Source organism: Hyperoodon ampullatus, assembly GCF_949752795.1.
Source record: "Hyperoodon ampullatus genome assembly, chromosome: 6".
NCBI lineage: Eukaryota > Metazoa > Chordata > Mammalia > Artiodactyla > Ziphiidae > Hyperoodon > Hyperoodon ampullatus.
Window position 1 is genome coordinate 34,219,273 of NC_136919.1, and position 26,204 is coordinate 34,245,476.

General features: G+C 39.1%; 1 protein-coding gene across 2 annotated transcripts in view; it reads right to left on the bottom strand.

Moving 5' to 3' along the window:
• Positions 1-26,204, bottom strand: part of CTNNAL1 (catenin alpha like 1) — a gene marked incomplete at both ends in the record, with an annotated part of 59,407 nt that overhangs the window by 4,688 nt on the left and 28,515 nt on the right. For both annotated transcript variants that reach the window (XM_079706075.1, XM_079706074.1), the window contains 10 exons: positions 3,361-3,515; positions 3,609-3,659; positions 6,548-6,585; positions 10,548-10,698; positions 13,828-13,920; positions 15,736-15,894; positions 19,234-19,320; positions 21,448-21,648; positions 24,533-24,703; positions 25,749-25,838. In XM_079706075.1, the coding sequence (XP_079562201.1) occupies positions 3,361-3,515; positions 3,609-3,659; positions 6,548-6,585; positions 10,548-10,698; positions 13,828-13,920; positions 15,736-15,894; positions 19,234-19,320; positions 21,448-21,648; positions 24,533-24,703; positions 25,749-25,838 (1,196 nt within the window). The remainder of the gene's footprint in view (positions 1-3,360; positions 3,516-3,608; positions 3,660-6,547; positions 6,586-10,547; positions 10,699-13,827; positions 13,921-15,735; positions 15,895-19,233; positions 19,321-21,447; positions 21,649-24,532; positions 24,704-25,748; positions 25,839-26,204) is intronic.

Consider the following 26,204-nt stretch of genomic DNA (forward strand, 5'->3'; position numbering starts at 1 on the left):
TTCTAATTTCAACTCTGGCAGGAATTCAGTTGTTTCTGATGAGGCTGTCAGTTGAGTCTCAATTCTGAGTCTATAAAATAATCATAGCAATATTTGTGCTACCGCTCTCATCAGAAGATTAGAGAGTATCATATTGAAAACTACCAAGAAGAATTCAGACCTTTAAAAGTGAAAAGTAAATTATAACAAAGAGCAACAGAATGCATTAAGATGAGCAACAGCCCAGGCATGAATCAGAAGATCTGAAATCTAGTTTACCAGTTCTGCCTTTTAATAGCTATGAGATGTGAACAAAACATTCTTATTCTCTGATAAACTGTTGTAAGGATCAAATGAAATTATGATGCAGAAACTACTTTAAAAACCATAAGGCACTGGTAGGTGTGAAATTTTTAAAAACCATAATGCACTAGAAAAGCTAAACTATATAAATTTTAAAGAAATATGAGTCACTGTATATAAATGATAAAGAAATTATATAAATTGTTAAGACAACCTTACATGATGCCTGAAGAAAAGCTATAAAATTGCCCAAGAAAACTACAAAATTGGACACTGTGAAGACTAACAGATGAGTCTCAGAAAGAAGCAATTAGATGAGGCTGGTAAACCATCGTCTTAAGGGAAAACAGAAAAATTGTTTGGGGAAAAACAGGTATACCGACAGGGTGGGTAGAAAACAAAGCCAGCTTGAGATGTTACCACAATCATATTACCAGGACTTGCCAAACTGGCACAAGCTGTTATCCATTGTTATCCATTACAGAAAATCCGTTTTCTTTTCCTGAACTTCAGTGGCTCCTGTCCAATAACCATATTCCAGTAACAAGTCCCATTCCATAGAGCTTTAGTTACCCCTGTTCCTCAGGCTTCCTAGTCTCTGTGGGATGCATGTCACCCCTTACCAAAATCCACTATTCTGACTCAGAAATAAAAATTGCTGACCATATATAATCCTGAAATATTCTGAAACAAGAAACAAGAAACAAAAGGGGCAATCACAAACTTAAAAAAGTTTCTATTGATAAATCCTTTATGTGGGAAGATTTTATATACCAAACTACATTTAATTTAGTAAGTAAAAATTTATTTCTCGAGTTTCTACTGGTCAAAAAAATTTTTTTAATCTGATTTTTTTTATCACCATGAGATAATCAGCATGATTCCATCTCAAAGGAAAGATCTTTGTTTCTACAGTTAATCTTCACATTTCAGTTACCCACACATTGAGTGTGGGTAAACAAAGGAATTCCATTTTACTTCCTTTTGCAGACTTGACTCATCCGATTCTTAAATGATATGAACCAGGAAAGGAGGTCAAAATTACTTTTGGGAAAACTCAATCCCCGGAGAAGCTTGCTAAGAATTAAGAACAAAGGAAGGAAACCACCAAAGGGGGTGGGGGGGAAAGGTCTCCAATGTTGGAAAATATGGAGAGATATTAACAAACGACTGCTAACCAGAGGCAAAATTATTCAACTCCTATCATTTCTCCTTCACCCTCCAGAGGAATCATTTCCCTTGAAAAGGTAGAAGACATCATAAAGACAAGAATGAATGCTTCTTCCTCACTCCTAATCTTCCTTCCATATGAAGGAATCTTCACTAGCACAGCATCCCTCACTTCACTCTGCTCTCTCACTTATTTCACCCCATAGAAGAGGTTGGACATTTATTGATCTTTTCAGTCTTTTTGGTGACTTTGTGAAAATAAATTAGACATGGTAGCCCTTTCTTTTCTCCTTTTTCTCTTGGTAGTAAAGGTGCCTTTGGGATATACCTAGTCTTCCAAGTATTTTAAGAGATACATTCTTCCCCTACAGGGTAAGATTTCTTAATTCTAGGAATTATTTTTAAAAGCCTACTTGCCTATGGCTATAAACCTCATTACTGAGTATCAGCTTTATCAGTATAAATGTTACTGGCCCCATCTGCCTATTCTTTTGCTTATTTTTTCATTTTGTTCAGAACTTTGGTGGGGAAAAGGGGCTATTTATTGAGCCCAAAAGCCCACACAGTTGTAGAGATCCCAATTACTTTAACTGAGCTTAAGACTCCAGTCCAAATGGATTACATTCCAGATTACTGAAATAATATACAGATGTGAACGACTGCTGGTTATAATTTCAAAATCAAAATAAGTAGGAGAGAAGCCATAACACTGAAGATATCAAGTATCTTCCAGTTTCTAAAAATGAAAAAGATAGATATCAGAAAACCAAAAGCTCGAAGTTATTCCTTGAGAAAATTCTAGAACAGGTCATTGAGCAGAAAACAGATAAAAATTTTAGCAGCATGGAAATACTGTACCATATGTATAGTCTTCCATTATTATAATGGAAGACAAATGTGAGCGACACGGACTTCATTGAGGCGGTTTTTTTGTTTGTTTTGTTTTTTTTGCGATACGCGGGCCTCTCACCGCTGTGGCCTCTCCCATTGCAGAGCACAGGCTCCGGACGCGCAGGCCCAGCGGCCATGGCTCATGGGCCCAGCCGCTCCGCGGCACGTGGGATCCTCCCGGACCGAGGCATGAACCCGTGTCCCCTGCATCGGCAGGTGGACTCTCAACCACTGCGCCACCAGGGAAGCCCCATTGAGGCGTTTGACCAACAGTCTTGTAAGGTGAACAAGACAGAGAATGTAGGTCAGGTAAATGTAAAGTTAGGGAAATTCTCTGCTATATAATGAATACTGATCCATGGAGGTTTGGCATCCTATTGAGGTGGTAGACCTCATGGCTCTATTCTTTGATCTGTATATAATCCATCACTGTGTAAAGATTTAAAAGGCATGTTTTCTTTTCTTTTTTGTCTTTATTGGAGTATAATTGCTTTACAATGTGTGTTAGTTTCTACTGTATAACAGAGTGAATCAGCTATACGTAAACATATATCCCCATATCCCCTCCCTCTTGCACCTCCCCCTCCCACCCTCCCTATCCCACCCCTCTCGGTGGTCACAAAGCACTGAGCTGATCTCCCTGTGCTATGCGGCTGCTTCCCACTAGCCATCCATTTTACATTTGGTAGTGTATATATAAAAGGCATGTTTTCTAAACTTACTGATGCTGGCTGGGAGAGACACTGATATATGGAATGACAAAATGCAGAAAGCAAAATTATTTCAAAATTATGGAAGGAATCGTACACAAACCTAGACAAGGATCTCTTCTAAATCTAAATCCTAGTTAAATAAATGTCTTCTTGTTGCATTCACTTAATTGTCCTAAGAACTACTTATAGGCTTTTTATCATATATTTGAAACCGACTTTAACCTACCGATGTAACATGGCACTTTTTCTTTATACCAGATATCATTAAATTCATTTTAAAAGATCGAAATGTAACTACATTTACCTAGTAAATAAATACAGCGAATAGGCCATGCTGGACATGTTCCGTCCATATCGAACAACCTCATTCTCCTGATCCTCCCACTTCTCAATCTCGCAGTTGGCATCAGAGGTGAGCAAACCCAGCTTGAGTCCAAGCTTTGCTATCTTGGCTTGCTCCTACAAAACATACATTTTAATCACAACAATGTAGTCATTAATTACGTAAAAGGAAGATTAAAAGTAAGACTACTGCAAAGAAAAAGGTCTTGCCTCAGAGTCAGGCTTGTCTGGCTTTAATGATTTCAGGTTTGCGTTATTCTTCTGTGACAAGAAAAAGATTAGGGCATCTTAAAAATAGGTACAGTTAATTATGAAGAAATGCAATAGTCATAGAAAGCATAACAAAGTACCTGTAATAAAATTTTAATATAAAAATTTTCAGTACATACTGAAACTATATTAAACTGTTTAAGTAAAAACAAACAACTACAGTTGACCCTTGAACAACGTGGGGCTTAAGGGCATTGACTCTCCGCCCGCAGCCGAAAATCTAACTATAACTCGCAGTCAGCCCTCCGTACCCGCAGTTCCCCTGTGTCTGTGGTTCTGCATCTGCGGATTCAACCAACCCCAGATGGTGTAGCACTGTAGTATGTACTACTGAAAAAAATGCACAAAAAAGTGGACCCCAAAGTTCAAATCCATGCTGTTCAAGGGTCAACTGTAATTGCAAATACTCTACTAATATGTGCGTTCAGCTTTGAAGAAGTAGTTAGTTAGAAATCTGGAGTTAGGGAAAGCAGATCTGTGTCCCAGAAACACTTAAAGACTTCTGCAGGGCTTCCCTGGTGGCGCAGTGCTTGAGAATCTGCCTGCCAATGCAGGGGACACGGGTTCGAGCCCTGGTCTGGGAAGATCCCACATGCCGCAGAGCAACCGGGCCCGTGAGCCACAACTACTGAGCCTGTGCGTCTGGAGCCTGTGCTCCGCAGCAAGAGAGGCCGTGATAGTGAGAGGCCCTCGCACCGCGATGAAGAGTGGCCCCCGCTTGCCGCAACTACAGAAAGCCCTCGCATAGAAACGAAGACCCAACACAGCCAAAAGTAAATATAAATAAATAAATAAATATTTAAAAAAAAGACTTCTGCAGTCTTTTCATAGTCCAATTATTATACCCCCAAACCTCCCTGGCCCCTCTGTTAAATTATTCTTAGGAAATGATGTAATAAAATTAATCACTATATGTAGCTTTCAATATATTCCTAATGTTATGACTCTGGAATTCAATTCCTTTAACAAGTTTGCCTTTTTGAGGGCTAAATTTCAGCACCCTAGTTTCACTGATATCCAGATTCCTAATCCTATATGCCAGGTTATATAGGAGATTATACTTAGAATTTAGGATTTAATATTTGAACCAGCATGTTTGATGGCCCCTATATTTGAAAGAGCAAGTTTGTTTCTACGTAGGCTATTTAGAACTCAGAATATATTGCCCCTAGGGGAGAAGAAAACATTGTACACTGGTTAGGTTACCAGGCTGGCCCACAGATGCTTACTTACTTGTAGAAACCACTACCAATAGCAATGTTTCTTTGAAAAATATATCCAGAAGTTCTCTGGAGATGGCAGCCCCAGTTGGGCATTCCTCTCATTCTGAGATCTGGTGGGAACTCCCCTAGCTGGGGCAGGAGTTCCAGAACAGCTGGGCTAGTAGAGATAGAAGGGCCAGGAGATGCAGGGAGCCATTTGTTTTTTTAAAGGAAACATTTATTTAAACCATCCACACACACACATGCATGCGCACACACACACACAGAGTATATATTCACACACATGTACACAAAATACAGATTATCATAAAACAAAACACGCATGTGCCCACTTAGCTTATTAAGAAGATAGCTTTGAGGTATATGTGTTCTTCTCCGTTTTTTGTTTCCCTTATTATTACCATGACTTATTGCTTCTGACCAGCTATTCTGTCACCAGTTTAACTGCAGAATAGAAGAGCCTCAACTTTTTCTCTTTTTCCTATCCCATCTTTTATATTTGTTCATTTAACATTGCCCTTTTGAAATTTTCTAATCCTGTTTACTACAGAATAAATAGGAGAAGGTAAAGGATGGAAAGTAAATACAGGGAATCTATAAAGAGGCATGGACACACACACACACACACACAGGCTGCCTCTTAGGTTTATTAGAAAATAAACAGAGATGACCAATGATCTCTTCGGCTCCTCCTTGTATAGTCACATCATCTGCATCTTCTTCCTTAGTCTAGCATAAAGCAACTTATAAAGCATTTAAGAAAGTTAAGAATACCCTAGAGGTTTTTAGGTTTTATTTTATTTAGAATCTTACAACCCCATCTTATTCTTTTAAATTTAGCTGTGTTTTCTTTATTTTTATTTTTACTTTTACAAATTATTATTATCAAAGTGTTTAATGAAGACCAAAAGGGAATTGCCTGAAAAGGTACAGAAACCATCTTAATAATGTAACCAAGCCTGCCATCTAGTGGGCACTATTTTGCAATGCAGTCAAGATGCATCAGCTTCAATTGTGTAAAGCTAAATAAAGCATTTCAAGCCTCTAAATATAAACAGAATGGCTTATTTTCATCAAGAAAATTAAGAAAGTTATTAGTTTGCATAAAATTGTTCCAACATGACCTTGTGAATTAGACCCAAGATATGAAGAACAAAAAGACCTCTGACTTCAGATTATGGCTTCTTATTAATCACAAGATCTGTTACGTATTCCCTCAATCCCTCAAATCTAACACAAATAATCAAACTATGGGCTACATCTAGACTGCTACTCAGAATAACAATTCTGAACAGTCAACATTTTTTTTTTTTTTTTTTTTTTGCGGTTTGCGGGCCTCCCACTGTTGTGGCCTCTCCCATTGCGGAGCACAGGCTCCGGATGCACAGGCTCAGTGGCCATGGCTCACGCGCCTAGCCGCTCCGCGGCATGTGGGATCTTCCCGGACCGGGGCACGAACCCGTGTCCCCTGCATCGGCAGGCGGACTCTCAACCACTGCGCCACCAGGGAAGCCCCTGAACAGTCAACATTTAACATCCTAACTTTTTTTTTGTCATGTCAATCATTGGAGGTCGTGGGGGCAGCAATAGGCAACAAGAGCATAATTTGAATTCTGAATAAAAACATTCTCAAGTGCACAAAGGTTTTCTACTTACCATTGGCTTTGGAAGTGAAAGGTAGCCATACTTCTCTCCTACAAATAACATATATAACTTAAAACAAATTTTCTACTATTCACATTTAATTTTTAAAATATTATTAAATAAACAGAAATGTTAGCATATTAGTTTTGATAACTTAGTCTATTAATTACATGTGACTGAGAAATAAAATTGTAATTTGGTTGGTGAACATGAAAAAAATATATTTGGTACAGACTTTGATGTACAGAATTGTTTTTGAAGCACTGTCTTCACAGGGGTATTATAAGTTTAATACTCCCTAAATCCTTTGTTTAATACTCCCTAAATCAACATGACACTTGTGCCATCTTTACTTCTGAGTTTACACCTCCAGATAAATTAAGTCCAGAATTAAGTTCAAAGGCCCTCTCAGCTTATGAGGATAGCAAAATGATTTCTCATGACAACCTAACTGCTGTCCATTTTCAATATCCAGAGTTTTTCTGCATCTCTACAAAATAAAGCTAATCCCCCAAGGACAGGAAAGCCTCATTATTTCACTGAAGATGTGCAATATTATTCCTTATTAGAAGTTCTTATAATTAGTTTTGGTTCTGAAAGGGGCTTTATATGGCATGATCCATGAGAAAAAAATTCATGTCCCCAGACCCACTTAAAATGAATCCCAAACCACTAAAGGCTAGGCAGATTATTAACTAACCTCAGGAGTAAGACGGGGGTATTTTAGAATTTGGATTAGACCAAACCCAGTTGTTACCCTCAAACTCTCCCTTACCTCTACATTCAATTAATCATCAAATCATACTAATATTACTGATAAAATTCTTGAATCAGTCCTCTTATCTTCATTTCCACTATCATGGCCCCAGCATCTCGTCTGGATGGATCACTCCCTTGTTCCCGACTCATACATCCCCCAAGTAAGCTCATATTTATCCACAAGCATGTTCCTCTTCCTGTTCGCCCCATTTCAGTGAACAGCACCTCATGCGTCCAGTCTGCCAAGCAATAAAATAGGTGCAGAGCTATGGAACCTGGTACATCTCTATAAACTGAAGCTTAGTCAGATTAACTTCAAGATGGTTCAAACATAACAAAAGAAATTCAGCTTCCTTAAATAAGGGATAGAGTCTGCAGGCTATGAGAGAAAGCTTCTTTTTGATGTTTATTTGTCTAAGATAATCTCAAATTCTAAATGTTGATACATACTTATCACTAAGGAAAGGTGGAGTCTTTTGGATCTAGGTCCCTTCTAATACAAAGGCCATGGCCTCCCTGAAGGCAGAACTGGATGAAGGCAGAAAGGGAGGAAGACAAATATTGAGCTTTGAGTTCTTAAAACAATCCCAGGAGGCCCTATTATGAAATCTAAGGGTCTCTGGGTAAGGGGACAATAACCTAGCTCTCAGACGGACTTCAAATATGCGAACACTAAAGGCTCTTTTTCATTGCTTAGCATGTTGTTTGCTACTTAATTGCTTGGCTAACTGATACTTGCAAACGTATCTAAGTTTCCTAGTCAGAAGAGTCAAGATATGCAGAGCAGGGCTTCCCTGGTGGCGCAGTGGTTGAGAGTCCGCCTGCCGATGCAGGGGACGCGGGTTCGTGCCCCGGTCCGGGAAGATCCCACATGCTGCGGAGTGGCTGGGCCCGTGAGCCATGGCCGCTGGGCCTGCGCATCCGGAGCCTGTGCTCCGCAATGGGAGAGGCCACAACAGTGAGAGGCCCGCGTACCGCAAAAAAAAAAAAAAAAAAAAGATATGCAGAGCAGAACTAAAGTGGCTAAAATAGAGCAAAGGTTTTCCAGTAATAGTTATAATATGAGTTATACCAGTAGCAAAGAGAAACCAGAATCTGAAGAATACACTCTGTCCTTTGCAGTGGGCAGGTGTGAGGAAACAGGCAGCCTTGTCCTAATAACCATACAGAACAGGAAGAGCAGCACTGTGTCACTGGACTCAGTTCAGTCAACAGTGGCTGACTCAGAGTTGGGCTTCTTTGCGGAAAAGCTATCTTATGAGCTTCATGATAACAGTCAGGAAAAAAAAAAGGCAATAAAAGAAATTAAGCAACTCTATCTCAATTAACCCCACATAAGTAAGGATGCCTCTGAACAGCAAGATACTACCAGTTAAACAATGGGTGTCCCATTGATCAAAGGCAGCAGTGTCCCACCTAAAGAGGAACTTCTGTTCAGCACTTAGGAAGTTAAGATAACCCTGATTTGGGGGGGGGACAGGTGACCCAAACCTAAAGAAGAGATCATTTACATAATATCCAGTTTGAAAGTAAAAGAAACCACAGTGACCACGTAGGCCAAAAATAAGTATAGGATCTTCCTGTTTCAACTCTAGTCTATCTGTAGGGGACGCTAGTCTAGCGCTCAGAAAGACCAGGAAGCTTCTTCTCTTCATTTCTTAAACAAGTCTTATGGCAAAGTGATCATTCTTCTTTAAATATGGATCAGTTATATCAATTTACCTTTTAATATATAAAACTTGCCTCACATAAAAACCCATGCAGCGTGGCTTCCCTAGTGGTGCAGTGGTTAAGAATCCACCTGGTGGTGCAGTGGTTAAGAATCCACCTGCTGATGCAGGGGACACGGGTTCGTGCCCTGGTCTGGGAAGATCCCACATGCTGCGGAGCGGCTGGGCCCGTGAGCCACAGCCGCTGAGCCTGCGCGTCCGGAGCCTGTGCTCCGCAACGGGAAAGGCCACAACAGTGAGAGGCCCACGTACCGCAAAAAAAAAAAAAAAAAAAAAAAGAATCCGTCTGCCAATGCAGGGGAAATGGGTTTGATCCCTGGTCCGGGAAGATCCCACATGCCACGGAGCAACTAAGCCTGTGCGCCACAACTACTGAGCCAGCACTCTAAAGCCTGCGAGCCATAACTACTGAGCCTGTACCACAACTACTGAAGCGTGCGCACCTAGAGCCCGTGCTCCACAACAAGAGAAGCCACGGCAATGAGAAGCCCGTGCACCGCAATGAAGAGTGGCCCCCGCTCACCACAACTAGAGAAAACCCACACACAGCAACGAAGACCCAACACAGCCAAAAATAAATAAATTTATAAAAAAAAATGCAGCTGTAAGTACTTTATCAAAGCATCAAAATGATATGCCATTCAGACTAGCTATCACAGAAATCTTTAAATGCAGAAGCATGGTAAGCATTTATTACACGTTACAAATTATGTAATCTCTAAAGTCTACCATTCCCTGATTTTTAAGCAAATCAGCAATTACCCTAAATGGGTATTTTTTTAAAAATGAAATGTTTAGATGTTCATATTCAGTAAAAATAAATATGTAATTTGATGTTATTATGACTTTAAATGACATTTTAATTTAAAAAAACAAGCATGCTTGACACTAACAGAAGCCATTAGAAAGGAAATACATAAAAACACATAAACATAGATAACTGGATACACAGTACAATGGGAAATAAACAAAACTCCAAGTTGATGTTAAAATAAAGAGTAAAAATTATGCCTTCTGTATATTGTATGGTGCTATTCTACATGTTGTAGAAATACCAATGAACTTACCCACCAAAGGAAATATTCCAAGATTACGTAGTCATCAAGGAAAGAGATTCCATCCAAGTGGAAGGAAAGCAATTTGAAAATCAAATAACTACATTCATTTCATTATGAAGTTAGTAGAATTACACCAGAGAATTATCGTATTACAGAAGAGCATTTGTACTAAAACTAAAAAGCAATTTATAAGAAATATAAAAATGACAATTTCAATAAGAAAACTAGATTGTTAATATTAATTCAAAGGAATCTACTATACTGTTGTACAGCAAATTTTACTGCTTTGATACTAAAATGAAGGACAAATAACATTTTTATAATTTTTTGTGGAAGATACTTTACTATAAAAATAACCCAGTTGGGTAATAACAAGTTATTCATTTTGCATCTGAGGTTTGACATTAAAAAACTAATAGTTACATTAAAATACTAACATATTTCAATATACGGACAGTTTCTCACCTCGTCTTCCTTCAAACACATCATTGATTTCTCTCAGCAGTGTTAACATGTCACTAATTTGGGATTCCCAGGCTTCACAGAATACATCTAGATTTTCTTTAGCAATTTTACTAGATGGATGCAATGTCAAAGTTTCAGCAGCAGAAATTATCTAAAGAAACAATATACACAGGTGTGAGTTTCAAAATCTTACCTCTCAGAATCATATTGGAAACCAAACTTAAGCCTGTACTGTTCAAATCACTCAATGACACAACTACAAAGCAATTTCCACACATAAGCCCTATGTTGGGCAGTATGGACATACAAAACTTACTGTTTCTTATAATCTTATCTATAGATAAATAGCAGGCATTATTATATATAAGCCTTTATTCAGGGAGCAATTATCTTTATTCAAGGAAAGTTCTGTTTCAACAAAGTTATTTCCATAGCATAATTCAGAGTTAGACTACAAAGAGTGTACTGTATACTGCAGAAGAAGAGATGGTGTAGTAGTGGTAGTATTAGTAACAGTGGTAGTAATGGTGGCAGTAGTGGTGGTAGCAGTAGTCGTAGTGATGATAGTGGTAGTGATGGTAGTAGCAGCATTGGTATTAGTACTGGTACTGGTAGTAGTAGTGGTAGTAGTTGTAGAGGTAGCAGAATCGGTATTAGTACTGGTAGTGGTGGTGGTAGTAGTGGTAGTAGTAGTAACATACGCATACACCTATGAGGACATGGTAGATATATCCTTGAGGTACTGTGATAGGTGCTTGATACACATTAGTATTAATCCTCAAAAACACAAAAACAAAATACTATCCTTCTCAATAAGCACTGTTCCCATTTTACAGCTGGAGAAACTGAGACTCAAAGATACCAAGTAACTAATATATGACTCTTCATTCACCTGCTGTATGCCCGGCACTGTACCCATGTTCCAGGTGCTGGGGAAACAGTTGTGAATGAAACAAATAAATGTTCCTCTCTTCATGGGGCTCATATTATAATGTGGGGAGACAGGTAATTAAAAACATGTAAGTAAATTATGAAATATCTTAGATGATGAACGATATGTACAAAAACAAAGGGTAAGGAGGATGGAGGATGTTAGGCAGTCACAGTATTTTAAGTTAGGTGGTCACCTGCAAAGGTGGCATGTAAGCAAAGAACTGAAGAAGGTGAGGGAGCCACAGGGAAACCTAGGGAAAGTCGTTTGGGAATGAGGTGGGAACAGTTCTGATACATTTTAACAACAGCCAGTAGGTCAGTGTGACCGGACTGACATGAAAAAAAAGGAAGGTCACCAATGGCCACGTGATGGAGAAACACGCGCAGTAAAGATGGACTTTACTCTGAGTGAGATAGGAAGTCACTGAAGAGGTTTCAGAAACTGATATGTAATGGAAAAGAATATGAGAAAGAAAAAAAAAATATATATATATATAAACTGAATCACTTTGCTGTACACTAGAAAACTAACACAACATTGTAAATCAATGTACTTAAATTAAAAAAAAAAAACTGCTATGGTCAGAGTCAGGCTGCCTTCGAGAGAATTAGACCTAGGCGCTCCTCCTGGGTGAGCACAGTCCCACAGGCACAGGCTTGACAAGCAGGTGGCAGCTTTCAGAGTAGAACAAGGTTCCCCATCTTCAGGGAACATGGGCACATGGCTCACCATGGACTACAAGCTAGATGCAGCAGTGCCGCCTTCTCAACCAGGAACCACTGTACAGCGTGGAAACTGTTCCACTGTGCCCTGGATATGCTGTAACATTGTAAAGGAAATATAAAAATGACATTGCTAAAGCAGAGGTATCCAGAAGTAATATAAATTCTCCTAGAGGCATGCTCTGTTTTCTTAAATTATCCCTTTGTGAGACCGATAGTCAAGACTAGGAATAAAAGCTGAGGCTATGGGAATAGAAAAAGCTTCTCAAGTTACAGAAATTGACAGCAGGCTCTATCTATCACCATCCTGCAAAAGAAAATATACTTTTCCTAATATCCCTGCTGCAATGAAAACAGTAAGCAGAGAATTACAACCAAATAGCAAGCAGGGCCTGAGGATAACAAGAGCCGATTGTATATGGCAGGAGAGTCAAACTTTAGCTCTACTGAAATACATTTATGGCCAAGGCAAGTAGTATGACTCCCAAATGGACAAGTAAATATTGAAGCCTTGGTTTCTCCCAATAAACAGAGATCCTCTGGTTATAATAAAATGCTCAGCCGATGGTCACTGCTGAGCGTCACTCAGATAGTTCCTGTTTCCGTGAGAAGCTTTTGATACTGTTCTCCACGGGGAGCATAAACATCCTTCCAGCATCCAACTTGGGTCTGCTAGAGGGCACACACCACCTTTGTCTCTAAGCTGCTTTTGCTGTTCTCAACTATAAATCCAGGGGCTCGACATCTGCCATCCAATAATACAATAAGGAGTAAGTCCTTTTGGCTGCCATGATGAATGAAACAAATACACCTGGTAAATTGTATTTTCAAGCTTAGACCTAAAAGGAAAAGGAACTTCTGTCCCTCTCTTTTTCCCTTAATTTGACAGAGACAGTATTAAATGCGATATCAATTGTTAAAATGCTTTTGAAAATTATAAAAATGAAGTCATATTATAGAGAATTCAGAAAAAAATAACTCACAATTCTCCCTAACAAGCAGAACTTTCATTTCTGCACATTCTTAGAGTCATTTTCTTATATATGTACATTTTATATAGTAGCAATTATAGCATATAAACAAGTCTGTATCCTGCTTTTGTCACATAACATTTTAATGAAACATTTTTTGATGTTGCTAATTCTAGTTATCAAAATTATTACTGTAACATCATGATACATGATTTGCCTAACTTAAGATTGTTATTTTGCTTCCAATTGAATCTTATTATAAGTAATGTAACAAGTATTGTTTTTATTTTTCTTTTAATCTCCTTATGCCCTTAGGAATTATTGTGTCAAAACATGTGAGTGTTTTTATGGCTTATCACATAATGATAACTTAGTTTTCAAACATGTTATAACGACCTGTATTGTAAATGGCTTCAATTAAATAGATATAAACTAGGGCATCAATTAAATGGGCCAATCTCTAATTTGGCAGACGACCAGATAATCCAATGGAATGTTCTGGCACACTACCAACAAAAATTCCATTACCTTCATTTCGCTCAGTAGATTTGGCCCGTAGTTTTGCAGAACCATTTGTGTCTTCCTTGTGCACAATTTGTTATGACACTCAGATAAAACATAATATGGAAGGAACGATCTGCTGTTGATCATACCTGCTGGCCAGTCACCTGAAATGTCTCCTCTGCATGTATACAGGTTATTTCAAGAGGTTCTGTCCCAGACACATGTCTCAACAATCGACAGGTCTACAAAAAACCATTTCTATAGTTCAACTTTCTCATTCTTCACAAAACATAGCATCATTTTGTAATTAACAAAGAAAATAAAACATTAAAACCTATAAAAATAAATTTGTACATTAATAAGATTATTATAATATTGCATTGGTTACCAACGGATTCTCTAGGAGCAAAGCAGGAACAAATACGGGTTTATTAGCATATACCCTACTGTTTCTACTTCCTATCTGATCATGGCAAGGTGGTCACAGAATATTAGAACCAAGAGGAATCCTGAAAGGACCTTGTAGTGCCCACATATTTTACGTATGAAGAAACGTGGCTCAGAGAAGGACTTATCCAAGGTCTCTCAGCTAAACTATGTCAGCTACCACAAGCTACACATTCTTTCTGCCAACAAATAACATTTCTCCCTGTCAATTAACACACCTTTTACTGAAGATAACACTCGATTAGGCAAGACTGATATAATGAGTAAAGAGCCTGATCAATGAAAATTTTTGAAAATAATTTTTCAATAATTTCTTGAGCCTTAAAACAGAAAATTGGGGAAAAATTTTTTTTTCACTTTTTAAGAAGATTTGCTGCAGGATTCCTATAATTAGCAAGTTTGCCTGCAGTCATAATACTTGATTTATAAACAAAACAGTATCAGATCTATTTTAAAAAGGAGATGTATCTACAGTCATTTTAAGAATGCTCCCTAGTAGTTTTCAGATGTAAACAAATAAAGGAGAGGAAGCTAGCTTAGTTAGTCTAAAAGTTCCTTCTAACCATTAGTATGTGAGATTCAGTGAGCAGGGGACATTAGATAATATGAACACAGCTAGGTGGTTCATATCTGTGCATTAATACACATGTTGGCTGGGATGTACCTCATATAGACAAGGGGATATATTCTTCACGTGTACATGGCTTAAGTATACATTGCTTTACTAGCAGATGTCTGACATTCTCAATAGGTAGAAGGCTTACAATATCAATCAATAATTGGAATTATAACAAAAGGGGCAGGTAAAGCACCAGTAACACATAACAAAGATTTGGGCAGAACAGAAGAGATTCCGAGAAGGAATACTGTGCTGAGTGTCTTCTCTTTGTCCCTCCATATCCACTCTTTTTCCTTCTTGGGAGACTGACCTATGTGGTCTACAGCTGTGTTTGGCCAATGGGAAGCCCCAGCAATATAGCAGCAGGGATGAGGAGGGGAAGGGCCTTTATTCTCATGCTCTTTCCCTGCAGGTTGCCGTGGGCTGTCTGTGTCTAGTCCTAAAACCACAACTACTCAAGGCTCTCTGAAGGACTCTGTGCCCTTCCAGTTTCCAGAAACCACTCACTCCCCCTGTTAATTTGGTTGTAGGAGTAGTACCAGCTCTGCTGTCACTAACCCCAATTCCTGTACTCTCATGGTTTCCCCACATCCTATCCATGCAATTGTAAATGGCTCCTTTATTAAACCCTCTTAAGATTAACCTAATTTGAATGTGCCATCTCTTTCCTGCTGAGACTCAAAAGATTCAAATACAAACAAGGTCATACGATGTATCTCCATTGCTCTACTCCAAGATCTAATCTCTTTGATGGAATAAGGAAGAAGGTTAAGAAGGGCATCTGTGGGTTCTAGCATTTTTTATTGTTTTGTTTTAGAGGACAAATTGTTGTAAGAACAGAACAGATAAACATGATAGTTTTAAAATTCCAAAGGCAAGAGAGAAAACGTCCTTATGAGTAAACCAAAAACGGTATTTGTGTTAATATTACCTGATGATAGTACAGCTTTCATTAAACTACAGTTTCTTTAACAAGCAACCTATTGCTCACCTCAACAAGCCGCTCTTTCTGTTCAGTGAGTTTGCAGGCATATTCAGCCAAACCTTCTAAATTTCCTTCTACTCCAGTAAGTTTTAATGCTTTGAGAACCACATGATCAGCGTGGTATTTTACCAGATCTGCTGCCAGCTGAGCTGCTGTACTATGAAGCTGCAGATGTGGGGAGTGAAGGGTAATGAAAAAAAGACAACAAACAATAAGGTTTTGTGACCAAAAACCTCATGAGTACTTTAAAAACTAAAGAGTAGCAACCTCATATCAGTGCCACTTGATCTGCTGAGGGGTGTGTGTGTGTGTGTGTGTGTGTGTGTGTGTGTGTATATATATATATATACACACACACATACATGTATGTATACATAAAATATATATTCAACAAATTTTATTAAATACCTACATTATGGCAGGAACTGAACTAAAGGCTGGACATACATAACAAGTAGGACACAGCCCCTTCCTCGGGGGCTCACAGTTTATCTATATTGCTATCCACAGCTTTACTGTCTAACTCTTGGGTCACAGGAGAAATGATGGATAAAAGGATAATGAAAACCTCAAGGTTTTATTTAACTTTAGGCAGAATGGATTTTAAGCACTGCTCACTCTCACTGAACATCTCTGCATACTATTAACTCCAAAATCTTTTCTTCTCCTTATCCTGCCTTTTAAAAAAAATGTTATGACAGGTTATTTGGGGGTTCACCAGAAAGAGATCATTTTTAATAACACTGTCCTAAGGAAAATCTGATTTTTAATTAAGCCTATTTGAATGAAGTGATTCTTTTTTTCCTGGAAGTAATCCAATGTCCATTCAAACGGCAGGACTTTGTACAAAATTAACAATAGGGTAGTCCACTTTCATGAAATCAAGTGAGAATAATTACAGTCAGAAACAAAGACATTAAAATGTATTTTCCTTTGGAAATTAAATGCACGTAAGAATTCAAAAGATTTTGTTTAACCATCAGGGTCATAGAAAATAGCTAATGCCAGCCTTTTATTTTACAAACTATGAAACAGGTCCCTAGAGACTGAGTGACTTGTTCAAGGTCACGTAAATACTACAAATGGTTCTGGAGACAACTTATAAACTCCAAAGGAAGAAGGGTGAATAAACATGAAGTTCCTGCTCTGTGCAAGGTACTGAAAGTAGCTTTACAGACATTATCTCCCTTAATCCTTATAAAAATTCTTCTAGGTTGATGTTATTATATCCATTTCAGAGGTAAGGAAAGTGAAGCTTATGGAAAGCCACTCAGTCTATCACCAAAAGATTTTTTGTTCAGGGCTTCCCTGGTGGCGCAGTGGTTGAGAGTCCGCCTGCTGATGCAGGGGACACAGGTTCGTGCCCCGGTCCAGGAAGATCCCACATGCCGCAGAGCGGCTGGGCCCGTGAGCCATGGCCGCTGAGCCTGCGCATTCGGAGCCTGTGCTCCACAACGGGAGAGGCCACAGCAGTGAGAGGCCCGCGTACCACAAAAAAAAAAAAAGATTTTATCTTCAACTGATAGTCACAGTCTTAACAATAGTTTAGTTAAAATTGAATAGGCTGGAAAAAATGAGTAGGCTTTTTTTAAACCATAGAAGACCATATCCTTCTAATGTTTAATAGGATGTTAAAATGAAGGTTTCAACAGAGGTCAATGAAACATCACCAGATAATTTATATATGAAACTCCCCCAAACCAATTCATTCTCTTGAGCCCTTGACTCTCTTAAAAAATATAAAAGAACAAAGAAATTAGAGATAAGTAAGAAGAAAAGTTTTTGTGAGGAGGGCCTTTCTGGTGCTCGCTGTGAGTCCCCTCCCAGGCACACCCCAAAATGGAGGGAGCAAAGTGGCACAGAAGTTACAAAGTAAGGGGCTGGTCAGGGGAGGCACCAGGAGAGCCTCTGAAGAGCACACTCAAGTATTCACGACAGAGAAAGTCAGCTTTAAACATCTTCGAGCCTAGTGCATCTCGTAAGGGCACCAATCACTAAGAACTCCCCACTTCCTCTCTTCTTTCCCTGTGCCACAACCTGGCAAAGATCTGGAACAGAAGCTAGATAATAGGGGATGAAGGGCCTGAAAAAGAGACAAGAGACCACAATTCCCCCAAAAGCCCTAGGCGAGCTAGAGGAGTGGGGAACAGGAGCAAAGCCCTACAACTGAATGAATCAAAATACTGATTAATATATTGGAACGAACATTCTCATTTTTGAACTGAGTTTGTGTTTTATGACCTAAAGCAGGGATTGATGAACATTTTCCGTAGAGGGCCAGAGAGTAAATGTTTTAGGCCGTTCAGGCCACATAGTCGCAACTACCCAACTCAAATGGGCAGAACTGTGTCCCCCAAAAAAACTTTATTTATAAAAACAGCCTGGCTGTAGTTCACAAAGCCCTGACTTAAAGTGACTTTCAATTACCTAAGAGTGACCAAATAAGTCATTAGATGATAAAGTTTTCATCCAGGGAACAGGGAAATCTTCACAGCCAAAAGAACATTTTAAAATATCAACTTTATTAAGGTATAATTTATATACAACAAAATGTACCAAGGGTACAGTTCGATGAGTTTTGACAAACATTTACACCCAAGTAACTACCACCATAATCAATATTTACGACACTTCCATTACCACAAAAAGTTCTCCCATGCCCCTTTGTAGTAAGTATCCCCCTACTTTTTTTTTTTTTTTTTTTTTTGCGTTACGCGGTCCTCTCACTGTTGTGGCCTCTCCTGTTGCGGAGTACAGGCTCCGGACGCGCAGGCCCAGCGGCCATGGCTCACGGGCCCAGCCGCTCCGCGGCATGTGGGATCCTCCCGTACCGGGGCACGAACCTGCGTCCCCTGCACCGGCAGGCGGACTCTCAACCACTGTGCCAACAGGGAAGCACCCCCCTACTTTTGACCCCAGGCAGTCACTGACCTGGTTTCTGTCACTATAAATCAGTTTGGCCTTTTTAAGAATTTTTTCTAAACAGAATTACACACACACACTTTTGTGTCTGACTTCTTTCACTCAGTGTAACGTTTAAGCAATTCATCCATGTTGTTACCCGTATCGATAGTGTTCCTTTTTTTTGAATAGCATTTGATAGTTATACCAAAATTCATTTATTGATTCCCCTGTTGATGGATATTTATTTATTTATGTATTTATTTGACCGTACCACGTCACTTGCAGGATCTCAGTTCCCCAACCAGGGATTGAACCCACGCTCTTGGCAGTGAAAGCGTGAAGTCCTAACCACTGGACCACCAGGGAATTCCCTGGAAATTTAGATTGTTTCCAGTTTCGGGCTGTTATAAATATTTGTGTACAAGCTTTGAGAATGATGGCACTAATAAAACAGTGGCTTCAAAATAACTAGGTCAAAGGAAAACGTTACAAACATTTTCTGGGCACAGGCACATACTAATGCTAAGGCATTTTATATATACCATACAACATGACAACTTGCAAAGAATTAAAAGAGGCTAGATGTCAAACTATACTTACTTCTTTCTTAAGTTCATTGAGGCTGTGACTGATTTTCAATATAGCGAGTTCCAGTTCTTCATCGATGCTCTTTGTTTTCTTGCTTTGCTAAAAAGTTTTAAAAGTACATGTGAAGAGTTATCTTTTTCATCTTGTAATTCCAATTTTACTCAAACTACAAACATAATAAAATTTTAATATCATCTGTGAACTATAAGAAAAGTAGATTTTTAAAATTCACCTGTTTATGGTTAGAGTGGAAAAGAGAATTTTAGTTATTTAGTTACATTTTTCTACTCTAAACAGGTGAATTTTTTAAATCTAATTTTCTTTAATAAATTTATCATGTCTAAAACTAATCTGTTTTATCTTCTGCCTGGAATTCTCATCTCTTCATTCTTAACCTAGATAAAAATTAAAACCCTATTCGTCTTCAAGTCCTTACATAAATGTCTCTTTCTCAGAAAGGCCTTCTTAGATCACACAGTTTAGATTAGACCCTCTTCTTACCCTCTCTAACCTTTTCTCTAAGTAATCATCCTAGTTTGCAATTACATATGTACTTTTGATTTCTGTTGTTGTTGTTGTTTAAAGTCTATTTTCCTCACTAGGCCTTGGTAAGCTCTGTGAAGGCTGGGATCACATTTATTTTGCTCACCACTGAATGCACAATACCTGGCACAGCAAATGGAAGGTAGCAGGTATTCAATTCTTTGAATGAATAAATCAGTTAAATGTCAATCTCTTCATGAAGCTTCTTGATTCCTCTAGATAAATACAAATTCAACCTCCTTCAAACCCTCTCAACACATGATCTGTACTTTCTCTTAGGACACTTACAAAGGTTTTTGTACTCGTCTCACACCTTCCCACATTTTTCTACATTGCAATATTCTTGCAGGCAAAGATTTTATCTTATTCATCTGCAGATTTTCGTTGCCTGGCATATAAAAGGCACTCAGTGACAACTGCTGAAAAAGTGAATGAATGAAAAATACATCTGACATGCAGAATCAGAGATCCAAGTGCTTGTGAAACATGTGAAAGGTACTAACTGCAAATTTAAGTATTGATAGAAATGGATTCCCAACACAGAGAGCGTTTCCTCACAGAAACTCTTTATATTGCATGTTGGGCTTAAAATTTAATTTTGAAGCAATCTACACTTCAGATTAGATATCACATAGACAATTCAAACTAAACACAAAATACTGCTTTTATCCCTGACACCATTCTACCGTAGTTAAGTTTCCCTGTTAATATGAGCATTTGCAATATTGTGATGCCAAGAAAATATGAGGGAAATCTGTGATTTATACAACCCTTCATTCATAAATCAATCTCTTCACAAGGAAGCAGACTGCTGGACTCTCTCAGGCACATTCACCCTTCTTCATCTTTACTGGCTAAGCTTTTGTCCATGATTTCCAGATTTGTTCTATCCATGCTGTATGTTGTAAACCATGTTAAATACTTTTTTGACATATCCTAGGCCTAATAAATAAATAAATGGTGCCAGAGACATGTCTCAGGGCTCTACCTTTCAAATCTGTAATCCACGCTCTAGAAGAGACTGGGTGCACACCTCCTGTGTTGCACCACTTCTGTCAGTCCTTGCCACTCTTGCCCAAATAACTCCCACGTCTGAAGCGCACCAGCAGCCTGTTTAAGGCTCTTAAAGTGGCTGCCCGCCAGTCTGAGACCAGGAATCTGTGTGAGAGGGAAAAATCTTTCACCTGACAGCTGGATCTACCCTGGTCTTCATTGCGTCTAAACCTCAGTAAGTTTTCTAAATCCTTGTGTCTGTAAATCAGCTGTCCTCAGAGTTAAGAACTGTGCACATCTGAACGGCTCCAGCAGTAAGACTCAGGTTCCAAGAACCTCTAGGCTTGGTTGAACCTCTGCTCTTCACTCTGAAGAAGCATTGTGGGGAGGAATTTTCCAGAGGTGAGTCTGGTGGAAGAGTGGGGACGAAAGGGTGAAATAGTCATGGTGATGGTGGCACAGAATCCAGACTGGCCAGGATGAGAAACAACAGGCCTAGAAATGTTGAATACAGTGAGTGCTGATGGGAAGGATGCTCTGGCCAAGTAGGGGGCAGAAAAGGAATGAGACACCCTTGGTCCACTCTGGACCACATTCACACTCTTGGTGGTGACGGCGCCTGCCACAACTCTCAGGGCTCCAGGGAAAAGCTATTACAGAAGATTTACTTTGATGAAATAAAGCTCTTACAGCTTCAATCCACACAGAAATTAACTGCTGCAGTTCCATCCTGGCCTGAGCTGACAGTTCCAAGATGCGTTCCCTGTGCTCGTGGCTGGTATAGGCACAATCAGTAAAGTCCTCCGTGCGCTCCAAGAGGGCGTCCAGCATCGCAGAGAGAGTCTCTTTTGACTGAAAATAAAGATTCTCCCGAAGAGTTTCAATATCCATCTGAGAACAAAAAGGATATACATCCACATGAGTCAACATTCCCACCTAACCAGATGGGCTGTACTTTCTCCCAGGGCCCAGGAAGACGCTAGCAATTTCTTTCCCTGTCTGAAAGCTCAGGAGAAATACAGCATCCAGGGATGACTTTATTGTCCACTAACCCAGGAGGACACATTGCTCGAGAGCCACCAACGGCCGTGGGGAGCTTTATTACTATAGTCGTTAACAAAGCATTTCTATAAGATCAATGAATACTAAGGCAGAAGGAGCATTATCATGTAGCAACTGGTAGGAAAAATGAACCAGCTTCCAGGTAAAGGATTTGTATCTGACAAAACGCCAAGGCAAAGTCCTGGAAGATGTTACAGCCAAAAATGAATGTGTTGAGCCCAGGGGGAATGGTGTGGAAGGTATGGGGTACAGAAGGGACTAGGAAAGGCATCAATTTTTCCTTCATTAATTCAGCAAAACTAGTCTCCCTACATTTTGTCTTATGTCCCCAACAGTACCTCCCTGACCAAAACATTCTCTACCAGGGGAGCTCAATCATCTTTCTAAAACATACCTCTTCAGATAGTGCCACCTCCCTCTAATTGGCTCAACACCTATAAAACCAAGCCCAAACTTGTACCGCATAACACAAAACCTTCCAGGGTCTTGTCTTTACATACCTTTCTAACAGTCTATCTCATCTCTCTGAGCTCCTAAACCTCCTTTCACTTCAGCCAGCCTGTGCTTAGAGTTCCCTGAATGTGTGACAAACACATGTTCACTAGTACAATTTTCTCTCTCTCAGCTTTCTGAGATATGCTATGTCACTTCAACCTTATTTAACCTCTAGCCCTTGAAATATGTCACAGAAACAACTTGGGCTGAGAGGCAGTAGGTGGTGATGATCATGATTGTGGGCACAATTCTTGCGCTGATAAGGATAACTTATATTTGTTTCACACTTTAAAGTCCTTTCACAACTATCATTCCAAATTAATCCTTACATATGACCCATTTTAACATGATCCCTGAAAATACCAAGATTTGGGAAGGTCGAGAGGCCACAGGGAAGTAATAGCTTCCCCTTCTCCTCCTGGCCCAAGTTATCTCCAGTAATCACTCTGTTCTATGGAGACAGGATTTTTCTTTTCTTAAGCTAGGAAAGAACATGGATAAAAGTGAGGTATGGAATTGACAATGAGAACCTGAGAATTTGAGGATTTAAACAGAATTACAACATAAAAATCAGTCCACATACCATTTATGTCAAACTTTTTTATTTTCCTTTAAAGAGAACATTTATATGCTTTTAAACAGCAACTTAGTGGAGTTTTTTTTGAAAGCCACTTATTTGTATGTTTTCATAAGATCTGTTCATATATTCCAAGTAACAAATAAAGTATCCAGTTTCCCTCTACAGATGCAAAGAAGATAACCACTGACAGTGAGACTGAGTCTATTCATGACCGCTTTGCTCTGCAGAACGCCTGCTGGCGAAAAGGTCAGCAGCTGGAGCTGTCGGCAGCGGCCACAGGTACCACGCTGCCCCTAGTTGGCCTGGAACCGGAAATGCAGCATCAAGAGGCCAAAGACCTGGCTCTACCCCTACTTGTTTCCTTATTATCCTTTGACCTTTGACATCTATCCCTTCAGCCTTAACAAAAAGAGGGAATTAGAAAAATTATCTCTAAGATTCCTTTCAGTAATAAAAACTCTGAAAGAATGACTGGTCCCTGTAGCTTCCTCCCCCTCAGGAGGAGATGTGGAGTAGGACAGACAGCATATAAACAGACTCAGAGGTGTAAACTGAAAGGTCATGGACTTTGGGATCAGAAAGTCCTGGTTCTAAACAAGGGTTCTACCACATATTAGCTTTCCTCCTCAAAAACATGGGTATAGTAATATGCGTCTAAAAGGGAAGTTAGAGATTAAATGAAAAAATACTTATTGAGAGCATGACGCCTAAAAATAAGTGTCCTTTCCATTACTTTCTTCCACCCCATGTTCCTACTTAGATGGGAAGAATACCACCCTTGTCACAGCCCCGGCTACTAGAGAGGGAGGTAACCCTCAGCGTATGAGAGAACTTCTCAGTTTTCCCACCTATTAAATGAGGGAGTTGTGTTAGACAATTTCCTGGGTCTTCCCGACTAGACACTGCTCCCACTAAAGAGCGAGCACTGTCACCATCTCTGAGTTGTCATGAGTTCCGCCCTGAAACGGTGGGGATTCTGGAGTCAGGCTGCCAACTTTCAAATCCTAACTGTGGTACTTTCTAGCTGGCAAGTTACTTAATCTCTGTTTCTCAGTCTCCTCAACAGTATAATGGGAATAATAATAATAGTTCTTGTAAGATTGAGATACACACACACACACACACACACACACATGCGCATTTAAAGCACAGGGCTGGCACAGAATAAGTGCTTGATAAATGTTAGCATGTATTATTGTTCACTTAAAATTTTTAAGTATCATTAATGCTATCACTATTACTACAGTCTCAAAGTATCTATTCTATAGCACAAGGAAGAGCAGGGATTCCAGCAGATTCCAGATCTGCTGTCTGTAATCATCCATGATGGTATGGCATTGCTCTAGAGCTGGGAAAGGAACACTTCTAAACAGAGGACAAGAGGCTACAGCTAAACCATACAGCTAAACAGGGCCAGAGCAGCTATTATAACCCTAGACCAGTGTTCTCTGTACAAACTACACTAAGCTTTATGTTACTGAATATTAAGTTTGTACACTGTGGCATTGTTTTAAAGACAAATATCTGCCTTTGTGAAGTATCTATGCTAAAATATTAAACAAAACTATGGATACTACATATAATGATGCTTCTTTGAAATGGCAAGAAAAAAACAAAATATATTCTCTCTATTCTTACCTTGAATTCCTTAATTCCAGTAAAAATACTGATAGATGAAATGTCAGTCTCTCCATTTGGTTTGCATTCGGTCACAATTTCAATTATCGTATCCAATGCCACTTTCATTCTGTCAAATACTCCTTCTTTGTTTTTATGGGCTGATTCACAGTTGGGATGCCTGAGACACGTCTTTGAAACAATTGAAAAATTTTATGTTAAGATTTGGCCCATATCATAAGACACAAAATCTTACAGAGAATATGCCATGCTAATAAAAATGGTTCTTTACCAAAATCTCCCGTGTCCCTGGCTCACCCAGCTGCTTCTCCTCACTAAAGTGGAAGTAGGATGAGTAAAAAGCGACAGCAAGGTTAAGTGAAAAAGGCAGAGTGCAAAACTATATCTTTATACTTTAGTATGTTTACTTAAAATTTTTGAAAAAAAAAAAACAACCCTATATCTTCATCATGATTAAAACTTTTAAAATGTTGCCTAATATGTGCAAGAGCTAAAAAAGAATGAGGAAAAATGAACAGATGTTTTATGACTGTGGATGCATCTTTGACTTTTAAAAAACGATGTAAAGGAAAAACTACTCCAGGGCCTAGCTATGAACAGAGCCTTCCAAGCAGACTCCAGCGAATCCTGTTTCTGTGGCTTCACTGATCCTAGCATGGAGGCAATATTCCGAGCAGAAAAGGCGATCCTAAACAAACTGCTAATGAGATGTTTACTAGTTCTTTCTTGAATCGTACCAATTTGCTGGCCGACTGCTGTTTGAAATTACAAGCTCTTGATTGACAATTTTGTTAAAAGTAGAATAAGGACTTAGAGGTATGAATTTACAGAATAAACAAGCTAAGGGCTGACTTAATACTCCACTGTTACTTAACAGATTCTAACTTGCCTAGCTTTTTCTAGAGCACATGTGCTGGCTCCCCACTGAGACTAGCAAAACCCCACAGGCAGTGACCGTGTGTGACAGGCCTCCATTCACAGCACTTAATAAGCCATTTTCTGCTTAGTTGCTCAAAGCTGACTCACAGATTACCTGATGTTTGGAACTGGGGATGGTAGTTAACATTCTTGTTAAAGAATAACTGAAATTTAACTATTATAGCCCATATTCCAATTTATCATTTTCATCTTTTTAAAGTGTAAAATACATAAATTAGATGCATTTAATCAGGTTTTCAAATTAATTTACAACACAGTAAAACAAAAATTTTCTTACCTTTGAAGCTGTGAGAAGCATCATTGTACACTTTTCAAGAACTGCCCTAGCTGCTGCCATTTTTGCCTTTTTCTTTTCATCTTTCAAGTCCTAAACATGGAATAAAACCACTGAGCAGTCTAGGATCCTGTAAACAACTCAATTTTTTGAGAAATAATTTACTCCATAATAGCAATACTCAACAATTAAGTAACATTGTTTTAAAAAAGTGACAAAGTAGGAAAAAAAAACCAGAATAAATGTTTTATAAAATGTCACCACTTCAATGTAAATACATCAACACAATAGAATAGAAAGAAACAGCTGCCCTTACTAAGGGCAGCACAGCCAGGAACTGAGACCTAGGGAGAGGCTGCCATGTGGCTCACATTCTGGTGGCCTGCACACCTGACATTCTGCCCATGTGAACACACCTCACTCCCAACCAGAAACAACCATCCTATGCTTTACTTAATT